This window comes from Bos grunniens, chromosome 13 (genome assembly GCF_055505025.1).
Source record: "Bos grunniens cultivar Pamir isolate PY7600 chromosome 13, Bosgru_T2T1.0, whole genome shotgun sequence".
NCBI lineage: Eukaryota > Metazoa > Chordata > Mammalia > Artiodactyla > Bovidae > Bos > Bos grunniens.
In genome coordinates, this window is record NC_141177.1 from 36,049,198 (window position 1) to 36,072,591 (window position 23,394).

The window sequence follows — 23,394 nt, forward strand, 5'->3', positions numbered from 1 at the left end:
CAATTCCAACTCACTTGGCTCTGATTATAGCACCTCCCTTTCAGGACTGTTGTGAGGATTTTGAGATAATGCATGTAAGCATTTAGCACAGTACCTGGCACATAGTTTTTATTGAATCCTGCTGGTAACCTGAACCCAGAGTTGTGTAACTCTGGAGACTGGTTCTCAGGCACTACACTGCCTTACCCTGTACACAGCCTGACTGTTCAAAGTCTAGACAGTGACCACATTCTCCTTCAGAGAGAAGTAGCCCAACCTTAACACCTGCCTACAGCAGCTGAGTGCTTCCCACTTCATTTAGAAAGCCAGCCTGATGAAACGAGGATGTAGACACGTTCCTGAATTCTCCCTTCCTAGTAGGAATGGTTTGCCTGAGCTCTTGCTCACCTCCTGCTGCCCCTGGTCTGATTTCCATGGGGAAGGAGGCCCTTTCCTCTTGCCCAGTGGTGCCGCCCTCCCTGTGACTTGACTCAGTGTTCCCCTCTGCTCTGCACACAGCTCAGGAACCTGCAGCACTCCTCTGGGCAAGTGGACACGGTGGGGGCCAAGAGGAGTGGGAGAGAGACCTTCTCTCTAGCAGATGACAATACAGAGGGAAGGCCTACAAGTTTTCACTTATGTCCTTACATATAACAAGCCAGGGGCTTTGTGTTTCTTGCTTTCTTTAGAGTGATAACAGGGTAGATGGCAGGTGGCCACTTGGGGATAGATGATGGGTGTTGTTTCTCTTGGATTCTAGGTTAGCAAAGGATCACAGGGGTGACTCATGAATGGAGACTATGCACTACATTGAACGAAAACTATTTCTTTTTAGTTTTCTGAATGCAGACAGAGGAGTGGGGGAGGATATGTGTGAAGTAGACCATTCTTCATTGAAGAAATGGCATTGACAGGAGGAATCCATGAAGTTCTTGAGCGGATAGAATAATAATGACCTAGAACCACTGGCTTGACTGGACTGTTTCCTGAGCGTTAGTGTGGAATGAAGACCAGTCCCAAGGGCCCATTGTGTTTAAGTCATAGTCTCTCCCTTTCAGTTAATTGATGAAGTAATGATTATGACAGGAAGCAGGAACATGGTTGTGGAGGGATGGTAAGCAGCTGCTGTGATGGACTTGTCCTGGGCCTGCCCTCCCACTCTTCTGGATGCATGCCTGAGAGCCCAGGTGAGTAAGGTCACTGCTGGTCAACCTGAAACGGTTAAGGGACAGTGCTGGGAGGAACAGAAAGATGGAACCACCTTCAAACAGAAATAGGCAGTCAGCAGCTGCGACTGCACTCCTTGCTGAGAATGGGCCCATCTTCTGCAGGGAATGTGGGTAAGCAGGGTCCAGGACCAAGAGGAGGTAGGCCTGGATGAGCCTTAAATTAGGCTCATTATCCCCACTTGGTCCAAGCTCAGCACCCTGCATAGGTTGTGCCACAAGGCCCCCATCCAACAAGGGGAAACAAGTCAGGAGGTGGGGTGGGTAATCTCTTTAATAAGCAAAAGCAGGGTAACCGCATGGAGCGTGATCAAGGGAAAAGGAAGTTTGTTTTGACGAAGACAAGGGCAGAATAGTGCCCAAGAGTCAAACTCTCTCTTCAGAGCTGATGGTTTTTTCCAGACACTCTTTCAGAGCCCCTGCTGCAGAGAAGCATAGTAGGTTGGCCCATGGTTTGTGGTCTTGTGATGTGTACACAAGTCACCTAGACATCCTCCTCGTAGCCTTTTCTTCCCACCTTGACTGTGAAGAATAGGAACCCTGGGCCTAAGGGAAACTATCCCCTCCAGACTCCCCCCTTTCCTCAACACAGTCACAATGCACAAGAAAGGTGGGCACAACTTGAGTAACTCCCAAAACAAAAGGCAATGGTGCCTAAGATACCACTGACCCAAGAAGAAGTTTCAGGTGTGCCACATCTATTAGAATACTGCAAATCTACTTCCTTGGAAACCAACCTTGGGCAGGCTTCTTATGGAGCAAGGCCACTGCTTTCCAGTTTTCTAAGCAAGGACGTTCTTTGCCCTGAGTCAGTCACACACCCCTGACCCCCGGCAATGTCAGGGATGCTCCTGAGCCTGGTAGGGTCTCACTGACAGTCTGAGGATCTGAACTTAAGGATCCATTCGAATCAGTCTCCAGCTAACTCAGCTACTAGTTCACTCAAATCAAAGGGTCTGTTTAGTCTCTATTCAACTGTATTTTTGGAATTTCCTTATACAATATAAGTTACAGGATAAAAAGCTCAGTGGGGAAAAAATAAAATACCATAAATTGTTTCAAAGTTTACCTGTGTAAGGTTAAAAATTACATTTTGCCCCTTCTGAAAGAGACATTAGATTTCAAACCTACTAATTTCAAGTTCTCCCCAAGCCTTCAGCTTCCTCATCAGCAAAGTGCTCATGCCTTTCACCTGAGATAACTCAGAAAGCTATTGTGAGAATGCATTGAATTCAAATTGGAAAACAAAACAAAAATCTCTAAATAAGGGCTGCACAAAATCAAGTGGGAAACATAAAACCATACAGGGAAGAAACTGAATTCATGACAAGAGAGGGCATACAATTTGTCACATTTTATTTCTCACACACACAAAAAAATGGATCTAGAGCAAGTTATGCCACTCATTAAGATGTGCACAGCTGTGTGTTACAACAGTCTCTGGAAACTTGTCTGTTCAGTAGAAAGATTTTCAATAAACGGGAGAAAGAAAACCAACGTGCTATATAGACACAAGGTGGTGTCTGTCTCCTGGCTACTTCCTACGAAATTCCCCTATTTCACCAGGAAGTGTGTGGGAAATCAGAAGAAAACAAAATCCTAGCTGACCCTCGGGCTCTCTGGATAGCAGCTCTGTTGAGCTTCCAGCTGCCATTTCCTGGAACCCTCATCAGCAGCCATGTCCACAGGTATGTGCCAGGCTCCCTGATCCCAAAGGTGGCCCTATTCAAAGGTGGCTCTCTGCTGCTAGGTCCCAGCTGAGATTTCCTGTCCCCAAGGACCCACCTATCTGCCCACAGTGGGGCACCATGAGACAGATGAAGTGCCATTCTATCTTTGGTTTGGGAAACCAAGTTCATTCTTCATTCAGAAAACTAGATTCATTACTCTACTCCACTCTAAGATTTATTGCAGAGGACAAGCATTTTAAGGAAAAGTATTTAGAAAAGGCCTGCAAGCGCTTAATTTTTGCGTGCCCAGGACATGACTCAATACCTGCAAGCAGTCTCTGATACGTACACCTGCTCAGCCAGAATCATGGAATATGGGAACTAGACGACAGCTCAGAAAATGAGAACCCACAGAGTGATGTGTCGTGCCCAGTGTCACATGGCCAGCACTGAAAACACATGCAGGGGGCCTTAGACTTAAAAAAGAAAAGCCATTTACTGAAACGGAAATAAAAGTTCAGAAGAAAGAAGCTGCTGCATGTAGAAGGTCACACAGTGACTGTGAACAGAGACATCAAGAGGGGTCCGGCCTGTGCTGGACACCTCAGTGATTTGGGCTGGCTCCGAGCGTCCACAGATACAGTAAGGTTGCGATAAACACAAAGAAAAGCAGCGCCAGCCCAAGGTGCTGAAACAAGCTGTTACACCTCCGTTTGGCAATGAGAACCACCATGGCACAGAATAATGAAACACATTTGGGCGCCAATCTCTCTCTCCTCTACCCCTTTGCTTATTATCCTGACAAAGAATGTATATTCCAAAAGTCAACCTCACTCTTCTAATTAAAAGGAAAAAAATAAATAAATCACAATTTAAAAAGAAAAAGGTCCCACTGTAAAATACAAACTACATTTAAACTGGTCACATTATACAAGTGAGCATTTAATCTTCAGAAGCTTCAAAGCTCTGGGTTGGGTTATGCAGAGTTGTAAGCAGGACTTTGTGGTTTCAGTGAAGAAGTCATGGTACAATTGAAATCACTGTAAGAAATAAGTGATTTTTAAAGCACACACACAGATATACACTTGCCTTAAGAGTAATATATATATATATATTAATATATACAACACAGCAGCTACACGGGTGGTCAGCCAGGTCAAGGGCATGGGTGTGTGAACAAGAAGCCCTCTGCTCCCTGCCTAATGAGGAAGCCTCCAGAAAGGATTCAGCAGCAACAAGTCTATAGCACAAACGTGAACAGCATCATCCCTGAAAAGACCCAGTCAGCCAACTGCCCTACAGGAGCCACTTGAGCCTAAACCCTGTGGGAAAAGACCTAGTTACAGCACCCTACTGCATACACTTGAAATAGAACAGTGTGGCTTTCTTCCAGACTATTATAATTTTTCATGCCTTTTGAAAAAAATTAAAACTGAAACCTTCTTCAGTCTGTGATGAAGTGAGGTGAATCCATATCAAAAAGCAGAGCTCACAGTCCACAGGATTTCATGAACAGAATGCTTATCTGATTAATAAGCCTTCATCCTTCTTCCCTCAGAGGACAACCCTCCTGTAGCTCCAAGGCAGGGATTATTGAGAAGCCCAGGAAAAGCACTCCAGTAGTAAAGACATCCAAGCTGTGTACCTCTTCCCTGCTGGGGGTCAGCTACAAAGACAGTCGGTGGTGGGGGGCCTAAACTAGACAAACATAGATGAATGAGTGTCCACTCTGATCAGGCCCAGAAATGGAAGCCCCAGCTTAGGAGCTAGAAGCACCAAGCAGGCACTCCAGAGCCGGGCAACACTGTCTTCCAGGATGTTAAAAGCTTTGGTTTTAAAAACAAAAATTGACTTCTTTCCAACTCAAAGCTATAGGTTACTGACAACCCAAATCATAAGCATATGGACTGCATACACAGATTCTTTTTTTAAATCCACAAATAGAAACACTGGTTTAAAAAAAAAAAAGTGAGTTGAAGCTTGTCTTTGTCCAGCTGGGCTTGCCTGGGAGCCCTGCCCCTCACTCAGCCCTATTTCTGCTCTCCTGGCCCTGGGTGGCCCCTACTTGTCCTCTGTGGCAGCTGTCAGCATCCCCTTGTCGGTCAGGTGAGACTTGAGCGTGTTGAAGATATGGAGTTGCTGATCTGGCCTCAAGGTCAGGAACTGCTGAACCAGCTTACTTGGGTTTGGGCCCCTGCAAAAGGATGAAGGAACAACACTGAGCAAAGCAGGAGCCAAGCAACATCAAGGGCCTGATTATTTCAGTGGCGGTTCCCTTACTGGATTCTCTACTAATGAAGGGTAGGGGACCTCAGAGAATCCATAACTAATAGCAACTGAAAACTGCATTCATATTTGGGATTTTTTTCACTCAAACTGAGAAGCAGATGAAATTCTAAAATCCACTAACTTGGTTCGGATGGAAAGGTACTATACCTGATAAAACTAGCAATATACACGTTGACAAAGGTGGCCATCAGATACTGGCAGTCAAAGCGATCCATGATGCCTCCATGGCCAGGAATGGTATTGGCAAAGTCCTGTTAGAGGAAGGAAAGGATTGGTAAGCCTGGCTTCATCCAAGTCAAAGCCTTGTCTATGGTCACACCTCAGTGTCCACCTACTATAGCTACTGCATGCTATAGCTGAGGGCAACAGTAAGTGAAAAGTATTGATTCAGGTGCTGAAGCTATAGTATACAATCTTATTAAATTATAAAATATCTCTTTTGAAGAAAGATTAACATAAAAGATTATCATAAAACTGAAATCCAACCACGGAATTTTCTTAGAAACAATGTATCTTCTTTTATCCTACTTAAATTCCATGCATGGGTGAAGAGCACACGCTAACAGTCAAGGTTCACAGCCTGGTATTTTGAAGCGGGTGGTAGTTGATGAGGTGAGACAGGAGGAGGAAGGCAGAGACGGTGAAAATGGGCCTGGCTGGGAGACAACGAGAGGAACAAAAAGGGTTTTCCTACTTTGATTTTAAAGGCTCGTTTGAATCCACTAGCAAAGAACCCTCCGAAGGGGCCGATGAGCGAGGCAAAAGTAGAGAGGGCAATGCTGTGAATCTGGAAGGGGTACATCCGGACTGTTTTCTAAAAAGAACAAATGAAATCAGTTCAGATGCCTGCAAGCCCAGGCTTATTACTTGTTACTATAAAAAAAAAAAAAAGACAAAAAAACCACCTCTTTATGAAACTATATCTCCCCCCTCCCCAAAATTAGAAAAAAGACTGGTTTAGGAGTTCTGTTTCTGCTAAATCTCTAATACACTGCTTAACAAAGGACATTAACATATTATGCATTCAGTCTACAGCAATATGTTTTGTTTGAAGTATATGAAGAAAATCCAGTCCTACAAGGATACATCATTGAAAAAAGGGATTATTTTAGCACTGTCTTTCCAGATAATTACAGGGATTCTTTTCTGATACTACACCAAAACTTGACAAGTGATAGGTTTCTAAAAGTTGGTGCAATGTGGAATTGAAATTCTATCAATAAGTTTTTTGTACTCTCACATTAAAATCCATTGGTCTGCATTGCACTTTGAATAGATCATTTTATCCATGCATGATTGTGTAACACCATGCACTGGCCATTTCAAAGACACTGGTTTATGAGTTACATAAACCTGCCATATGTAGATACATTTTGCCATACAATGTCAAAATATCATATGTTAAAATCACCACAGATCCCATCAGAAAAGTCTTTTAAGTATTAAGAAGTTATCAAACTTACGTGGCAGGTATATACTCTCCAAAATTCTAATTTTTACTTGAAAACCAAATTTTATCATTGGTAACAGTTACTGTCAGTTGTTTTCTGGAAGTGACAAATCTCACTTAATTTCTTTTTCAAGAAAAATGTCTGCCAAAAACCTATATGAAAACCTACAGTTTCTCATTTCTTTTCAATTAAAATTTATGTCCCCATAAAAAAGCTGCCAGTACTGCTCAGAATTCAAACAGGTGCACACAAACTCTTCCTTTGGGTAAGCACGGTCCTGCAGCATTCAACAGAAGTATTTTATGTATACTTTCCATTTTGGCATCAGAGTATTAGGAGATGTATAGTCAAGGATCAAGATTTAATAAAGTTAATAATTTTCCTATTTCATCAAAGACATTGTTAAGATAAGCTGGATAGGTCTTCTTGTGAGTGTGTGGCATAATGAATCCGATGACAGTCCAGTTTGGTGCCACTGCCTCCACTCATACAAGGTGTCAGCAGGCTTACCCACCACTGCTTTTGCACCACCATGGCAAATGATGACAAAATGAAAAAGCAAATGATGTCATTATGTTATGAAGAAAACAACTGTGATCTCACAGATACCCTCAAGGCATCTCAGGGTGCCCCAGGAACCAAAAGCACACTTTCAGAACTCTGGTCTTAATAATTTGAGGTAGGAGGAAACATCTCCTCCTGTCCCCACCCTGAACTGACTTAAGCAATTCTCTTCCATCCTGGGGTTTACAGCTTTGGGGAGGGGAGAAGCTAGGTTTTTTGAGGGAAGGCAATGGTAGAGAGGGGGCTCTCTCTCTGTAGTCACTAACCAGCTGAGGATCATTCGCCCCATGTGAGTGGTACATACCCAGCCAATGATTGATTGGATCACCCCAGGAATGTTGTATTCCTGCAGCCGAAACAGGCCCGAGGGCTCACAGTCCACAGTGAAGCTGTTGGTATCATTGTTGTACTCCACAGGGCAGACAAAACATCTGTACCCAGACATCACATAGGACAGCTGAGGATGAGAACAGACAGACAAAGGAGACAAGTTCCAGCCATCTTGCCTGGGCAGTAGCCACCTGCTTAGGCCATGCTCCTCACAGTACCTAGCACCCTAATTGCAAGCTATGCACTAACTCAGAGGTTCATGTTTCACCGTATGTGTTATTTTACCTGAATTCTGGAAAAAACTGAAAAGGAGACTTACGGGCTACTGAGGCCTCATATGTACTTGCTCAAACAACCAGGTCCTGAATAAATCCAGGAAAGACCTAAAGGAATCTGAGCAATAACTATAAGAAGTTTTGTCCTATTTGGAGAACCTATGGTTCATTTTTCTCAGGATCTCTTCATTCGAAATTACAAGTGGTGAGGGGAACAGTATAGTGAGAGGGCGACAACCAAGACGAAAGAAGCAGAAGACCACTAAATAGGCGAGTGAGTCTTGAAGGACAGCTAGACAACTCTGAAAAGGGGAGAGACTGACTTGAAGGTCAGAAGCAGGGAATGGTGCTCTAGAAAGGGGTGGTAAATCACTCACCTCCAGGCAAGGCACACACAGGAGAAAATCTGGGTTAGAATGGCATGTCCCACCTCACCTCTTACTCTCAGACAAAGTAACAAAAGCCTGACCATGAACGCCATCTCCTGAGTGTCACCAGGCCTCGTCAGCATGAGAGGAGTACAAGTTGTGCCTGGCCTCCGCTCCTCTACTGCCAAGACCCTGCTTGAAGCCTGGCAGACAAAGGGCAGCTGATGCTGCCCTGCCATGTTCACGCCCTGCTACAGGGCAAGGCTACCATTCAGCAGGACAGAGTCCTTGGCCTTGGGAGATGGGCTCTGAAGGTGGGTGGGAGGCCTCTACCCAACCCTCACCCAGCTGGGAGCCACTACTTACCAGAAGGCCAAAGACCACAGTAGCAAAGAAGCCCCCAATGAAGCCTTCCCAGGTCTTCTTCGGGGACAGCTGTGGACAGAGAGCAAGTTCTTAACAAAATGCATTTTGATAATTCTGGCTTTGGGAATAATGATCGTTTAAAGTCTTTCTACTATTTAAAAAACCTCATTCAATTAACCACTTCACTTTCTAAAATACCCCATTCTTGGTTTCCTTGTACAGCCTGAGAGCCCTCAGTGTCCTTTCTGTTTCAATTGGTCAAATAATTTAATTATAAAACAGTAAACTAATTAAATGACAACATTCAAATTCAGATCAAAGTCCCAAAAGTATACCTACACAGTCTATAAAATACTTTCTCTATCAGCTCTTTATTTTTTTCTGCATGAGTAATTGTTAAGTCTTCCTTTGGCTTTTCTCTTGAATCTAATTTATTACTAGCCTTTCTCCAGGATGACATGAAGATGTACATGCCATGCAGATCTCTTCTATCTCCCAAGCTGATCTACTTGAAAGCACTACCCTCGCCTCACGGTAATGGTCCATGTTAGGGTGATCCGTTTACCTTGATGAGTGGGGTCCGACCAAAGAAGAAGCCAAACATATAGGCCATGATGTCATTACAGATCACACAAGAAATGGGGACAATGAACCTAGGAAATTAAACCAGAGTAAGAATCAACTCTACCACGATGATACCGCCAAAGTCCACAAAACAATGCTATTCATAAATTTCAGTACCAAAATAACCACATACTACTTATTACCCATTAAGGAATAAGTTTAAAATAAAAAAAAAACACCACCAAGTACCTGGCACACAGCAGCATTTGAATGTTTACTGAATGACTACTGAATAAATGGAGGTGGTATTCTATATAAAATGTCATGTTCTTTTTTCATTACAAAGTAATATAAAATTTTTAAGTATACAGAAAAGAAAAAATTAAAAATTGTCCTTCTTTCCCCTATTCCTATCTCCATTCTCCAAAATAACTACTTTTAATCATCTCTGACTCTTCTTCTTCTAGTAGTTACCTCCATTATTCTGTTACATTTATTATCTATTTCATAATTGACTTTTTTTTTTTTTTTTTACTGTTTATTACTAGCTCTAATGAGCCCAACTTTCCCCCAGGACTACACAGACAGCAAGACCAAGATTTGATACGTAAGTGCATATGGCCAGATTTCCCCTCTGCCTCCTTCTGCTAGTGGTCTGATCATCCCTACCACAAAAAAAAGGGGGGACAGTTTCCACACTTGTACCATCTCTCTTCTCCTCACTCTCTATTCTCTGACAATCACTTTTTAAAATTTTTAAAATTTCCTCTATAATTGAACATAATATACATAAATCCTAGCCCCTCAACTCGGAGAAGGCAATGGCACCCCACTCCAGTACTCTTGCCTGGAAAATCCCATGGTCAGAGGAGCCTGGTAGGCTGCAGTCCATGGGGTCACTAAGAGTCAGACACTACTGAGCAACTTCACTTTCACTTTTCACTTTCATGCATTGGAGAAGGAAATGGCAACCCACTCCAGTGTTCTTGCCTGGAGAATCCCTGGGACGGGGGAAACTGGTGGGATGCCATCTATGGGATTGCACAGAGTCTGACACAACTGAAGTGACTTAACAGCAGCCCCTCAACTACAGGCTTTATTTTTCTGACTCCCTGTTTGTTAAGGGAGAGATTTAAAGCACCTATATCCACCCAACCACCTCTATTATTTACTCTGTTGAGGCTTCCAGCACATATTCTCTGCTCTACAACTGTAATCAAGTCTTAAAGGTTCCATCTAAAAACCAATAATTAGAGATTTTAATATGATTCACTCTAGAACAAAGTGGTATGTCTAGCCCTAAAGATGAGAACTTAGCATGAGCCTCTCTTTGGAATTACTTAACAACACTCTGAAAGAGAGGAAGAGTATGCCTTCCCATTGTTTCAAACATAATAATGCCCTCACAGTATGCCATTATCATTGTTTTAAACATGATAATGCCTTAAGCCTCTAAAGAACCTCTTGATGAGGGTGAAGGAAGAGAGTGAAAAAACCGGCTTAAAACTCAATATTAACATTTAGATGAGCTAGTCTTTACATGGTCTAAGCTCTTTATATATTTTTACCAATTTATTCCTCAGGCAGTAGGTATTACAGCATCTTCACTCTGAGAACAGGAAACAAAGGCACGGTCTGGGATCTTAACCACAGTACTTTAGTATCTCTGCTGCTGTTGTCCAGTGGCTAAGTCATGACCAACTCTTTGCGACTGCAACATGCTAGGCTTTCCTGTCCTTCACCATCTCCTGGAGTTTGCTCAAACTCATGTCCATTGAGTCAGTGATGCCATCCAACCATTTCATTCTCTGTCACCCCCTTCTCCTCCTGTCCTCAATCTATCCCAGCATCAGGGTCTTTTCTAATGAGTTGGCTCTTCGCATCAAGTGGCTTCAGCTTCAGCATCATCCTTCCAGTGAATACTCAGAGTTAATCTCCTTTAGGAAATCTGGTTTGATCTCCTTGTCGTCCAAGGGACTCTCAAGAGTCTTCTCCAGAACCACAGTTCAAAAGTTATCAATTCTTCAGTGCTCATCCTTCTTTATGGTCCAGCTCTCACATCCATACATGACTACTGGAAAAACTATAGCTTTGACTACACAGACCGTTGTTGGTAAAGTGAAGTCTCTGCTTTTTAATATGCTGTCTAGGTTTGTCACAGCTTTTCTTCCAAGAAACAAATGTCTTTTAATTTCATGGCTGCAGTCACGGTCTACAGTGATTCTGGAGCCCAAAAAAATAAAGTCTGTCATTGTTTCCATTCTTTCTCCATCTATTTGCCATGAAGTGATGAGACTGGATGCCATGATCTTAGTTTTTTGAATACTGAGTTTTAAGCCAGCTTTTTCACCCTCCTCTTTCACCCTCATCAAGAGGCTTCACACACTAGGATATGTCTTCACATTTTCACTAAAAGCATAGCTTCTTCAGTCAACCTACTGAGTTCTAGCAACGGTGATAGATTTCTTGCTGAAATCATCGCATTTGCGGAATAAAATATACTAAGTATATTATTCTTTTGACACATTGCCAGATTCTATTTGCTATAGTTTACTTAGAATGGTATAGCTATAATCATGAACAAAAAAAAAAATCAGTTTATCATTCTTGTTTCTCCCTGTGCTTTTATCAGCTTTAATACTAGGGTTAGATAAGACTCGCCAAAACTAGAGAAAGCCTGTGTGCAGTCATAAGTAAATAAATAAATACTCAGCTGCTATCACTGGTCATTTTTTCCAGGTGTGGATTCTTATGGACTTTTCAAAGCTCTTTTATAATTACTGATCTGTTCAAGTTTTCTTCTTTGTGGCTTTTACTCAGTGTCCTCTTGCCAGGAAATGATTTTTTTCTTCTAGATTTTCATATTCGTTGCCGTACAGTTGCACTGTCCTGGACTCTTTAAATATCCCTATACCTGTTGGTTTAGAACAGTGGTTCTTCAAGTGTAGGTCCTGACCAGCAGCATGAGCATCACCCGGGAATGTACTAGAAATGGAGTTCTCAGGCTTCACCCCATAGCTACTGAGGCAGAAAACCAAAAGTGGGGCCCAGCAATCCGTGTTGTAACTAGGCCTGCAGGGGCCGCTGATGTGCTCAGGTGAGAACTGCCAACTTAGCAACTGGGGTTTCTCAGTCCTATACATAAGAACACTCACAAAATAATAGGAAAAATGCCCCTCACTAACATCACTCACCAGATCATTCCTTCAAATAGGTTGTGGATAACAAGATGTGACTGTGTTACAACAATCAGTAATGTTACATGGGTCCAGCCAAACTGCAAAAGAAGATAAAGGATAAACTTTACCCATCAGTTTACCTTGAAAGGAACTTCAAATAACAGCTAATACCAAACAGAAAATTGTTGAGAAACAGGTAGGAAAGATATCTGCTTCTATATCTGTCTTATTGGAAATGAAAAGCTACAGAACAGGCCTCGAGAAGAACTATGTTTCCCAGCTACAGTTCCCAACAAGAGGAGGGTGCATGTGGCCCACTAGTTAGTCCTTTTATGCTCCAAAAAGCCTGGGTACTTCTTGTTTTCTTAGTAAGTATTTACAGAGAGATTAGGACGCTCAGAGAGGGGGTGTTTTTAAGTTGAGGGAGCAATACAGCAGGTAGGATATCTATGGTCAATGTCTAAAGCTTCACCTAGAGCCTTACCTAGAGAGGCCACACTCAGATCCAGACGGGAGACACTGCTTAGGGTATATAACAGTGATTAGGTCTAGGTGGATAAGAAGCCACCAAACTTCACAGGGGATGCCTCTTTCACCCTCCAGGTTTCAGATGCACAAGAACAGACTACATTCCAAAGTTCTGATTTATCACAGAAAGGATGAGAGGCCTGTGGAGTTTCCACAGAATTTCACCTCTATCAAGAGTTTTGACACTGACATATTTTGACACTACCCTTACCATGTAGAACTGCAATCGATAATGCTTCTTGACCAGACTCAGCACAAACATGCAGAATCCTAGTTTGAGAAGGAAGGAAGAGAAAGGGCAAAATGAATCACAATTTATCTTTGTCCTAGTCATTTCCTTTAGCTGTGTCATATGGTCCTTTGCTAATTTCCTGGCAACAGCTAACCAGGGCACAAATCCATTGCCCAAGGGAATAAAACCAGTTGTTCAGATAGGCAGTCAGAAGGGAAAAATGACTACTTCAAGACAATCAAAGGAAGACAATATTTAAAAATTTTACAGATTACACTCAACTTAGGATACTGCTCACCAGCTAGAAATGTTTTGATTCTAGAACAGGGGCTGATAATGGTCAGGCCGGCTGCCAGTATTTTGTTGCTGTTACTAAACTCACGGGCACCCAAAGCAGGGCAACACTGTCCTAGCTGGTAGCTCAGTTATTAGCATGGCAACTCATCATTGAGGTTAGCTGCCTGTTTTTATAAACAAACTTTTATGAGAACACAGCCGTAAGTATTTGTTTACATGTTATCCAGGGTTTCTTTTGTGCTACAATAGCAGAACTAAGGAGCTGCAGTAGAGACTCCACAGCCCCCAAAACCTGTAATATTATTTTCTGGACCTTAAGAAACCAATCTCTATCCTAAAGAACAGGTCTGGCAGAATGGGGATCCACATGGTATAAGGCCAAGGTCATCCTTGCATCTCTCTCCTACTGACCCACATGACTAAAACCTCTAGGAAGAAAACGGATTTTACCCACAAGTGTGCTGGGTCCCTCAAAAGTATCCCTGCCCAGAAGAGAGCATTTCACTGTTCTAGACCTCTGGCCTCCCTTTGTGGGACTGCTTCTAGGCTCTGAGGCATGCTTTCTGACTATCCTCAACACATCAGACCTCTCAGCAGTAGACTTCATATTCAGTAGCCAGGTATCATTCAGAGAGCCAAGTATCACTATCAAGTTGATGAAAAAACAGGTCAGATTGAAATTTAGGTCAGAGTCAGAACAAATTTCCCAATGCCTCAAACTGGTTTTCAGGGTAACCATGAAGAACATTAGCATTATTTGAACTCCTGTATAGTCTCAACTGAGTTTAGATTGACGGAGCAGTTTACCGTTTGTCAAATTTCAATATAGTTTATCAAATCCTCATGGTGACTTTGCCATTTTAGCTCTAGGTTACAGGAAAGCTAACTGAGACTCAAAGAGTAAGCTCCTGCCTCTTCTGAAGTCACAGGTCTGTTTAAATCCAAATCAATAAAATTTCTAATATACTGTAGTGTCCCTTTTTTAAAATTAACTTTTATTGGAATATAGTTGATTTACAATGTTGTGTTAGTTTCAGGTGCCCAGCAAAGTGAATCAGTTATATGTGTACATATGTCCACCTTTTAGATCCTTCTCCCATATACGTCATTACAGAGTTTCCTGTGCTATACAGTAAGTTCTTATTAGTTATCTATTTTATATACAATAGTGTGTATATGTCAATGAAAAGTCCTTTTTAAAATACAAGTTTCTGAATGGTTTTGTTCTGGTCACACTGCAGAATCTCTGCCAACAGAGAGTCAGGACACAACAATGCTGTGGGGTCTTTCAACAGAGGCTGAAACACACGGACAGGTAGCACAAACTACAGTCCCCGCAACCACACAAGCCCCTCAGCCTCATTTCTCTTAGTAAAGAGCTACTACAGCTCATGTAAGGCAGAATCCTTAGTTCTGCTTCCTTGTGTGGTCAGAGTTAAGTCATCAAAACTTTACAGGAACCAAGAAATGCCCCAACTCCAACTCAGCAGATATACAAAAACAAGACATACGCAACAACTGGCAAGCTGCTTAACACATACCTGTTAAATAGAGAGTAAAGGAAATGAATCGGTGGTATTTACTGAGAATCCGCAGAGGCTCCTCTCTCTGGACCAGAGTGAAGAAGTAATCCGTCACTGTTTCGCCATAGAAGAAATAATTTACACATAGCAGAAAGTACCTGTTAAAGAAGACAGATCACTGCCAAAGGGAGCACATGTGGCCCCTCCCTTATAGCAAGGCTGTTAGGACCAGAGCAGCAGTCCACCCAACCCCTAAGAACCTCCAGGCAGCTCACAGCAGGACAAGCAGACCACAGATCCCTGTCCTCTGGTGACCCTGTAGGTGAGATATTTATCTAGAAATTTGTGGCTTTCATTCACTCTCCATTTGTCACAAACTTGGGACCCAGTTTCTGCCCCTTCTATAGCATTGCCAGGTCTAACAACACTCAATCTGTAAGACAATCCCCAGAAAGGTACCTCATCCTGCCTCCTTGGCCTTAATTCCACTCTTCCTGATAGGAACTCTGCATGCCTATCGAAATGAAATTTCTCTGGCTTTCTGTCTGTCTGCTTGGTTCCTTTCTTCTCCCTGCCTGGAACATCCTCTTCACTTACCCACTTTATCATTCATTGCTCAAATACCACTGTCTTCATAAAACCTTGCATGATCGAATGTGGTATCTGCCTCCCCTGCCTTTATTTCTATAGTGCAAAATATTTGCTCTTTTCACTAAGCAATTAATTATGCTTCATCTCAGACTGTCTTCCTCTCTGATGCCCAGGCTCTGACATACAAATCTTTCACCAGCATTAAGTCTTCACTTGTTTATAACCTCTCTCCTCAACTAGAGGGAGCTCCAAAGAGGGAGAAGCCATGGTCCACATACACGTGCGGCTCCACTAGTGTTTCTGAATATGAGAATGAGCAACCCAACTCTAAACACTCAATAACAGACATCAAAGAAAGGGGCGAGCTTATCTTATCTCTTCCATTTTTTTTTTAAATTGCGGAAGTTCAAGAACTCCCAAACAAGCTTTGTTTTCTGTTACATGAAAAACACTTCCTTTGAACAGTGACCACAGTCAGGGGTCAAACATCCTGAATATGTTAATAAAATTCATAACATTGCTTTCCAGCTATAGGAGACCCACAAGAGAAACCTACATCTTAACCCAGGGGGAAGGCCCTGGCCCTGTGGCGACTGCAAGGCAGCTTATGCTGCTGGGTGACAAGGAAGCATCTCTGAGAAGGCTGTGTCCAGCCCAAATATGAACATGTCAGCTCCCTTGGCCATAACCAAGTTGCTGGGGCCCAAAACACTACTCTCTGGCCTGGTAAGTTATGAAATCAATGCCCAAGACCCAGCACAGCAGAGTGAGAGAAATCTATATCTGCCCTAACTCTTCTCAGGACTACACAATGCTCTGTTCACATGTCACCACCTCAGAAGAGTGTGGTCAATACAGCAAAGGGCTTCAGATCAGGAAGGTGTCTTGGACATCATCTGCACTACAGGTTTTGTTCTGGCTTCAAGGCTTGTCTTTGGCAGTCCAATGGTTAGGACTTGCTCTCACTGGCCAGGCCCAGGTTCAATCCCTAGGCAGGGAACTAAGATCCTACATGCCACATAACACAGCCCCCCCCCCAAAAAAAAACAACTAAGGACATCCAAGCCCTTTCTCAGGAGGAGAAAGCAGAGCTCCTCTGAGGAGCCCAGACCCCCTGCATTCAGTCTCACTCCTGTCCACTGGCACCCAAGGAACCTCCAAGGAACTAGGACTCCAAAACCACAGGTTGAAAAGCACTGACTAGGTCTCTACTATCTATTTTAAGGATGAGGAAGCCAAGTTCCAGAAACAGCAACACCAGTGTTGACAACTCCCAGATGACTGTTGTTGGATGCTGGGATACCAGAGCACGAAAAATGTACTGATCTAGAAAACGGGGGCCATTGTGCAGTCTAAGGAATCCAAATATTGATGCAAATATGGTCACAGATGCAGCTGGTCTGGATTCTTCTAAGGATTCTTCCAAGCCAGCCATTCAGTCTGGCCTAGGCAATACTTTGGTCTCAAAGGTGCTGTGAAGGTCCATGGCCATCAACCCCTCCCTCCAACCACGACCATAACTACCTACCACAAAACGTTTGTCCTAACCTGTTAAAGGTCTCTGTGGGGCTAGAGAGCTTACCAACTGAGGGTTCTGAACCAGGGCAGGTCATAGGAGTGGTACACATTGTAGCCAATAGTGATAATCTCATGGAAACACTTAATCTGAACACACATCACCTGCAGGACACAAAAGAATTAAAACACTTGCTAGCTTCTCAGTTCTTGTAATCTGTGGAAACAGAAACCAACAGGTCATAGGCCTTCAAGAAAAACCACTATATTTAAGAACAATGTCAGTCCTCCAGTGATTCTGCTCCCCTCCTTTCTCTCACATCACTCAACAGGGTTGGGAGGCCCTTTATGTCCCACAGAGCAGATCTAATTTCTCACAATAAATACATGCTTCTGAAACTTTGATTAACTTTTTATTGTAGCCTCCCCCAGGACTCAATCTCTTCCACTTTTGACTCTGAATAAAAATACATACTTGAAAAGTCCCAAACTGCTCCACTCAGTCGTCAATTGTATAGTCATTTGATGCTGCCTATGACAATGGGAAGACTCAGAGCAAAGTACTGTGGACTGGAATTTTATATCAGAAGTCCTAAGCTTATGAGGGAGGCCCCAGGAAAACAAGAAACAAAATCAAGAGTCACACAGAATCATAGCCAGGTCCCCAGTTTGACCAAAGAGCTGAAGTACTAAAATCAAATTTTAAAGTGATCTTTAATCACCTACAACTGGCCCATGCCAATAGCCCTCCAGGTGGCTGGTGGAAGGTGAGAAATCATAGTTATTCTAAGGCGGATGTGGTCTGAGCAGCCAGGACCTCAAGTGATTCCCAGAACCAACCCAACACCTGGCACTTAAAATGACTAGACATGCAGGGAAAACTGAAGGTAAAACTAAAACAGCAAGTAAATGGCACTTACAATCATCATTAAAACCATTGGTCCCAAGTAAATGATAATGAAGAAAAATGCAATCATCGCCAAAGTCAGGATGCCTCTCACCCACCAGTTCTTCCATCTAAGACAGAGAGGAAGGGAAGGAGAAAACATGTTAGGAGCCCAAAGGAACTGAAGCACAAACTCAGGGGGGATGGTTCTTTTGGGATAAGAGGGCTCTGAGGTTAGTGCTTTCCAGGAGTATGTCTTTCACCTTGACAGAGGCAGTAGCTGTATGCCGGAAGAAGCAGGTCACCTCACCCATCAGAGCCATCACCTCATCTACACTAAACTCAGCAAGTGCTCAAGGCTTGCATAAAAATACACCCAACTTGTTTTTTAATGAAGCAATCAGGCAAAACTCCCAAGGGAAATGTAATGTCTGCCCGCCTCCCTTACGTATGTATTTAGATGGCTTCTATGGGTGCCTCTGAGAAAAAACTATTAACATTTTCCCTGCAGCAGAATCCTACATTTCTCTGCTCCTGCATCACTATGGTAATAACAATATCAGACACAGTGGTAGTAACAGCTATCACACCTGGCACATATGCACCTGGCACTTCTACAAGGACTTTCACGTGTATTAACTGATTCAACCCTCAACACTACTAGCTTTTACAGATGAGGAAGTGGATGTACACATGATATCCTGTGAAGTGCTTAAGCTGGGAACTGAATTCTGGGAGCCAAAGTGGCTCCAGAACCCATGATCTTAATCACTGCACAATACAGCCTTTCAAAAGGACAAATGTGTGGGAGGCATGCCCAGGCACACTTTTATATAATGTTTTGGAATCTTATAGTTTGCCCACACAGCTGGTATCAGAAGGACCAGAATCTCAAGGGACCAAAATTTTAACCCTGAATTCACCAAAGTTGAGATGTTTCTTAATTCCTACAGGAGAATTTAAGGACTGTCCAAAACAGATGTGTGAGGGAGAAGGAAAACTGAACTCTGAACTAGAAACTTAGGCTCCTCAGTGGAAAGCAGCCTGCCCATTAGTCACAAACCCCAAGGACCATTTATCTTCATGTGCTCTGTCAGCGACTACTCCTATGTCCATGTATTCCTGCTCTTTGGATCATACCTCCCAATCAGCCTAGGGTACCCTTCAAGGGCCAGATCCACTCAGGTTGTGCTTGTAGTCACTGGTAAGTACCTGATGACACTCTATAGAGCCTTAAGCAGAGGCAGGGTAGACTATAACCAATGAAAGTGGGCAGGTCTGGGCCTCACACTTTAACAGATGTGGGCTCCTGCTATAAGACAGTGGGCTGTCTAAGGGCTTCAGGTATTCCATGACACTTGCAGACCCAGAGCCCTCAGCAAGCACTTGCATGATTAAGCCAAGCTACCTTGAAGACAAGTTGGAAAGGGCCCTGTTGAGAACCTCTGGCGTATCATCTGCAGAGGGTGGTTGGGTGACAGCTTCCACTCTGCTTTCACTGTCCGATGCAGTCTCTCCATCTGCCTTTGCTTCTGACTCTGACTCCTGCACAGCAGAAAAACAGAAGAGGGAAAGATCAAAAGCGCTGAGTAGGATACTGGGTGTAGACATCCAAAAGGACCCATCTACCTTTGAAAAGGCCTCTCCACCAACACCTAAGTCACACAGGGAGGAGCCCCTGCTCTGCCACAATACCACAGAAAGCTGTGGACTCTTGGAGCCACGGGACAACTAGTGGCTCTGGACAGGCTCTCTCGGGGGAAGCTGAGTGTGCAGGCTACTGCCCCCTGCAACAGAGCTCCTGAAAACCCATGGTGTTACTTCCAGGCTTCCCAAGACTACCACGTGAGGAGGCCAGCCCCAGTCAGGTGCGGAAGCCCTATGGGACCACTAACTCTAGTCAACACTTCACCAGGACTGGTGTGCGCCACTGCCCTCTCCCTGCCACCAGGCCTGGGTGTCGGCAAACACTTTGATGTCACTCACTGAGTTGCCACCAGGTCACAGTCACGTAAGGAAATGCCTGGAGGAACTCACCCTGCTCCCCAGCCTGCATGAAGGGACCAGAGCATGCCAGCAAAAGGTCCTCCGTCTAAAGTACCGAGCTTTTATTTCTTAGGGGAATTTAGAATAGATGCTGTGAGAAGAGGTGCAGGAGAAATCAAATCACTTGGAATCAAAGTCATGATACTACACTGTATTTGAGTAGCCCTTCAGAATTCTGAGAGTATTTCCCGTACCTGTGAACATTTGAGCAGTTATGGAAGGAAGGAAAGGCAGACAGAAAGATCACTATTTATAAATGAAGAAACAGGGGCTCTGAGAAATTCAATAGTTGGCCCCAAATCTCCTATAACAGGTCTCTGACTTCAATGTGTTCATTCCACTACATTTCCTTTTATCGAAGCATCTCAGAATCCATTTAATTCTTCAGTTAAGTGATTCAGAACAAAACTGGTAATGGCAATAGGATGTTTCACCAAATCATCAAAGATTTCATTACATACACGAACAGACAAAAAGCTGTATCTTTTTTTCAAACTGAACAATTTAAATTTCCTTAGCGACTTAGCAGCAGCAGCAGCGACTAATAAATATATGAAATTGAGCACCATTTCACACATCTCTTGGCCATTCTGATGTCTTCTTTTGTGAAGCGCTTGTCAAGTCATTGGTCAGTTTTCTACTGGGTTTCCTTGTTTTTTTTATGTGTAGTTGTTTTTTAATATGTTCCAAGTTTAAGTACTTTGTATCACTAACATGTTCCCCCAGTCTCCTCTAAACCCTAACAACCCACCTGAGTCCTTCTCTCACCTACAATCAGACCTTTTCCCTCTCGCTCAGCACTGGCCACAATGGGGAGTTGGTGGGAGATTTTGTAATTGTCTGCTGCCCCAGCTGACCTTAAGGCCCCTAAAGACAAGATATTCTCATGCCTGGCACACAGATGCTTACAAATACATGGAAGATGGTGGAGAAAGAGGAATTCTTTCCAGCTATGGTAAAGCAGCCCCGCTCTCATAGAGACAGCTGTTTCTACATTAACTTACAACTGAGATAACACCACAAAACAGAAGACTTAACTACTACAGGATTGCTGATACAGAAACAGGGGGCTTTGGTAAAGAACTTAGGGAGTCACTCTGCTGTACAGCAGAAATTAACGTAACACTGTAAATCAACTATACTTCAATTTACAAAAACAAAACAAACAAAAAAAACCTCATGGAGGTGTCATCAGTAGCACCTGAGGGAAAGAGCCACAGCTGCTGCTGATGAGGTCAATGCTCCTTCCTCCACCAGGCTGAGCCAGTGGACAAGTCACCCAAGTGCTGTACTCCACTTCCTTACCTAATAAAAGGGGACGAGAAAGGACCCTTCTCATCTGTGTAAGGGTTCTCCAGAAAGATATAACCAGACACACACCCAGAGCTGTGTCCTATTCCACTGCCCCACAAGGTTCTGAAATGTAGCAATGCCCCTAAGTGTAACTGGGATTCTCTCTCTCCAGTCACATTTAGTGAAGACGGAGGCATTCAGAACAGATTTCCATGCTCTAGGCTAACATTATCATCCTTTTCCCATCAGTGACCATCAGGGATATGAGGTATCGATGCTGTGGGATTATCTAGATCTGACCTCGAAGGAACTGCAAAATCCAAGTACCAGGGCCCCACAGATGTTCTCCAGGAGTATGCAGAAGCCACAGGGACTGAGATGACAACAGCCGGCGAGAGGGTATGTATGCAGGCGCAGATGCTTGCGAGCGCATGCCCAGGCGTGTGTGCAACACACACACAGAAGCTCTAGCACCAGCTATTTTTAACTCATCCATCTTGTTGTCAAGGAAACTCACAAAGGCTGCTCGTTCCCCAAGCTAGGAAGGGCAGGAAGAAACCCGGGCAGAGCCCCTGCAGGGGAGGGGCAGGGAGCTCTGGCTTGGTACTAAGTCTCTGGACCTTGCAGACCCTTTTACAAACGTCAGCCCAAATAACGCCGTATCTGACTCCTCTCCTTCCTTACTAGGAAGAGTGACAGTGAAGAGAGGTATCCTGAAGCAGAAAGCAGTAAAAGGACACAGAGAAGTGTCACAAAGACACAGTGACTGTTGTTATGATCAAGACATCAGGAGGCCTGGGATGAACAACTAAGACATGAAGTAAACTAAAGAAATGAGCCTGAAGGAGATTAACTTTCCAGTTGTCACCTGCCTTTAAGCAAGTAAGGGCTTCCCTGGTGGCTCAGATGGTAAAGCATCTGTCTGCAATGTGGGAGACCCAGGTTCGATCCCTGAATTGGGAAGATCCCCTAAAGAAGAAAATGGCAACCCACTCCAGTACCCTTGCCTGGAAAATCCCATGGACAGCGGAGCCTGGTAGGCTACAGTCCATGGGGTCGCAAAGGGTCGGAGACGACAGCGACTTCACTTTTAAAAGCGAGTAAGTAACGCCAGGGTCCTGGGCCTCAGCCCAGGCTACTGAATAAGCATCCTCAGAGCCCTTAACTGGAGGTCTCCTTGGAGAAGGAGACAAACACCTACACAGATAACCTCTCTCCCATAAGCTGAAACAGTCGAAAAAGGCAGAAGGGCAAATCCCAGTGCAGGAGGAAAGGGCACAACCTGGGAAGGCATGGATCAGGTGAGGGAAGTCAGCCAACTCTTGGGGCTCCAGGTGCGGCCGCCAGGAGAGCAGACGAAGGAACAGGAACCTCGGAGAACCTGGAAACCCTGTGCTGTTCTGGCTACTCCCTGTGTGGGGCAGGGCCTTCCACTTGGGCCGCTTAGGCCTCAGTGAGGAGGAGAATGCTGGCAGCAGCTTCTCTCATGGACCCAGGAGGAGTCAAAAACCTGGAGCCCAATCTTTTGCCCAGGAGAAAGTGGCACATGTGAGGACCAAGAATCAGAGATGTCAAGCGTTTCACTGGTTTGCTCCTCCAGGGGATGGAAAGACGTTCTGCAGGAGGCAGAGGCAGCCAGTCAATTCCCAGCTCTGGTGTTCATTACACTCAACACAGGCCTCCCGTCCCTGGTCATCCCCCTGGGGAAAGCGCCCCCTACATCACATGGTTGCTAGAATGATCAAATGCAACACCAGTGAAAGTCTATTAAAACTATAAAGGGACTGAAGAGCAACAGGGACCTGCTGAATTCCATCCTACCCCTACTCTCCAGTAGGCTGACCATGGCACACAGGACAGGAGCCCAAGAACCTTAAACACTCATCCCAGGCAACCTGGGCACCCTTCCCAAGGAGGGTGGAGTGGAGAAAGAACAGTGCTTATCAGGTCTTGCTGGGGCCTGTGTGCTAATCAATTCTGTGAACTCAGCATCTGCCTGCCTTGCTTCCTCTTTCCTGTCTTCCATTCCAACAGGTGGCCCCAACTCAAAAATGATCCACCTCTCAAAGGTGCCATAAAGATGGAAGTCTGAAACACAGGCAGCAGTACCTACCAACACTTCCTGACATGGGATGTGCACAGCACAATTCACTGAGGCATGGAAGGAAACATCAGAACTTACTTCTATTTACCTCGTTCATCTTTTCTTTCCTGTGCCTGCT

The 23,394-nt window shown here is 44.0% G+C and overlaps 1 protein-coding gene and 1 non-coding gene across 2 annotated transcripts in view; both read right to left on the reverse strand.

Moving 5' to 3' along the window:
• Positions 1-2,544: 2,544 nt before the first annotated feature.
• CDS2 (CDP-diacylglycerol synthase 2) overlaps positions 2,545-23,394 on the reverse strand; it is a 56,342-nt gene continuing 35,492 nt past the window's right edge. The window contains exons 2-13 of the mRNA XM_086333482.1: positions 19,242-19,378; positions 17,868-17,964; positions 17,015-17,112; positions 14,860-14,999; positions 13,001-13,059; positions 12,277-12,359; positions 9,084-9,171; positions 8,519-8,587; positions 7,484-7,636; positions 5,859-5,978; positions 5,312-5,415; positions 2,545-5,069 (exon numbers count right to left, since the gene is read on the reverse strand). Coding sequence (XP_086189608.1) covers positions 4,937-5,069; positions 5,312-5,415; positions 5,859-5,978; positions 7,484-7,636; positions 8,519-8,587; positions 9,084-9,171; positions 12,277-12,359; positions 13,001-13,059; positions 14,860-14,999; positions 17,015-17,112; positions 17,868-17,964; positions 19,242-19,378 — 1,281 coding nt within the window. The 3' untranslated portion in view covers positions 2,545-4,936. The remainder of the gene's footprint in view (positions 5,070-5,311; positions 5,416-5,858; positions 5,979-7,483; positions 7,637-8,518; positions 8,588-9,083; positions 9,172-12,276; positions 12,360-13,000; positions 13,060-14,859; positions 15,000-17,014; positions 17,113-17,867; positions 17,965-19,241; positions 19,379-23,394) is intronic.
• Positions 13,369-13,474, reverse strand: LOC147360735 (small nucleolar RNA U6-53/MBII-28). The gene has a single exon (XR_015140091.1). It is a non-coding gene; the product is annotated as a small nucleolar RNA U6-53/MBII-28 (small nucleolar RNA).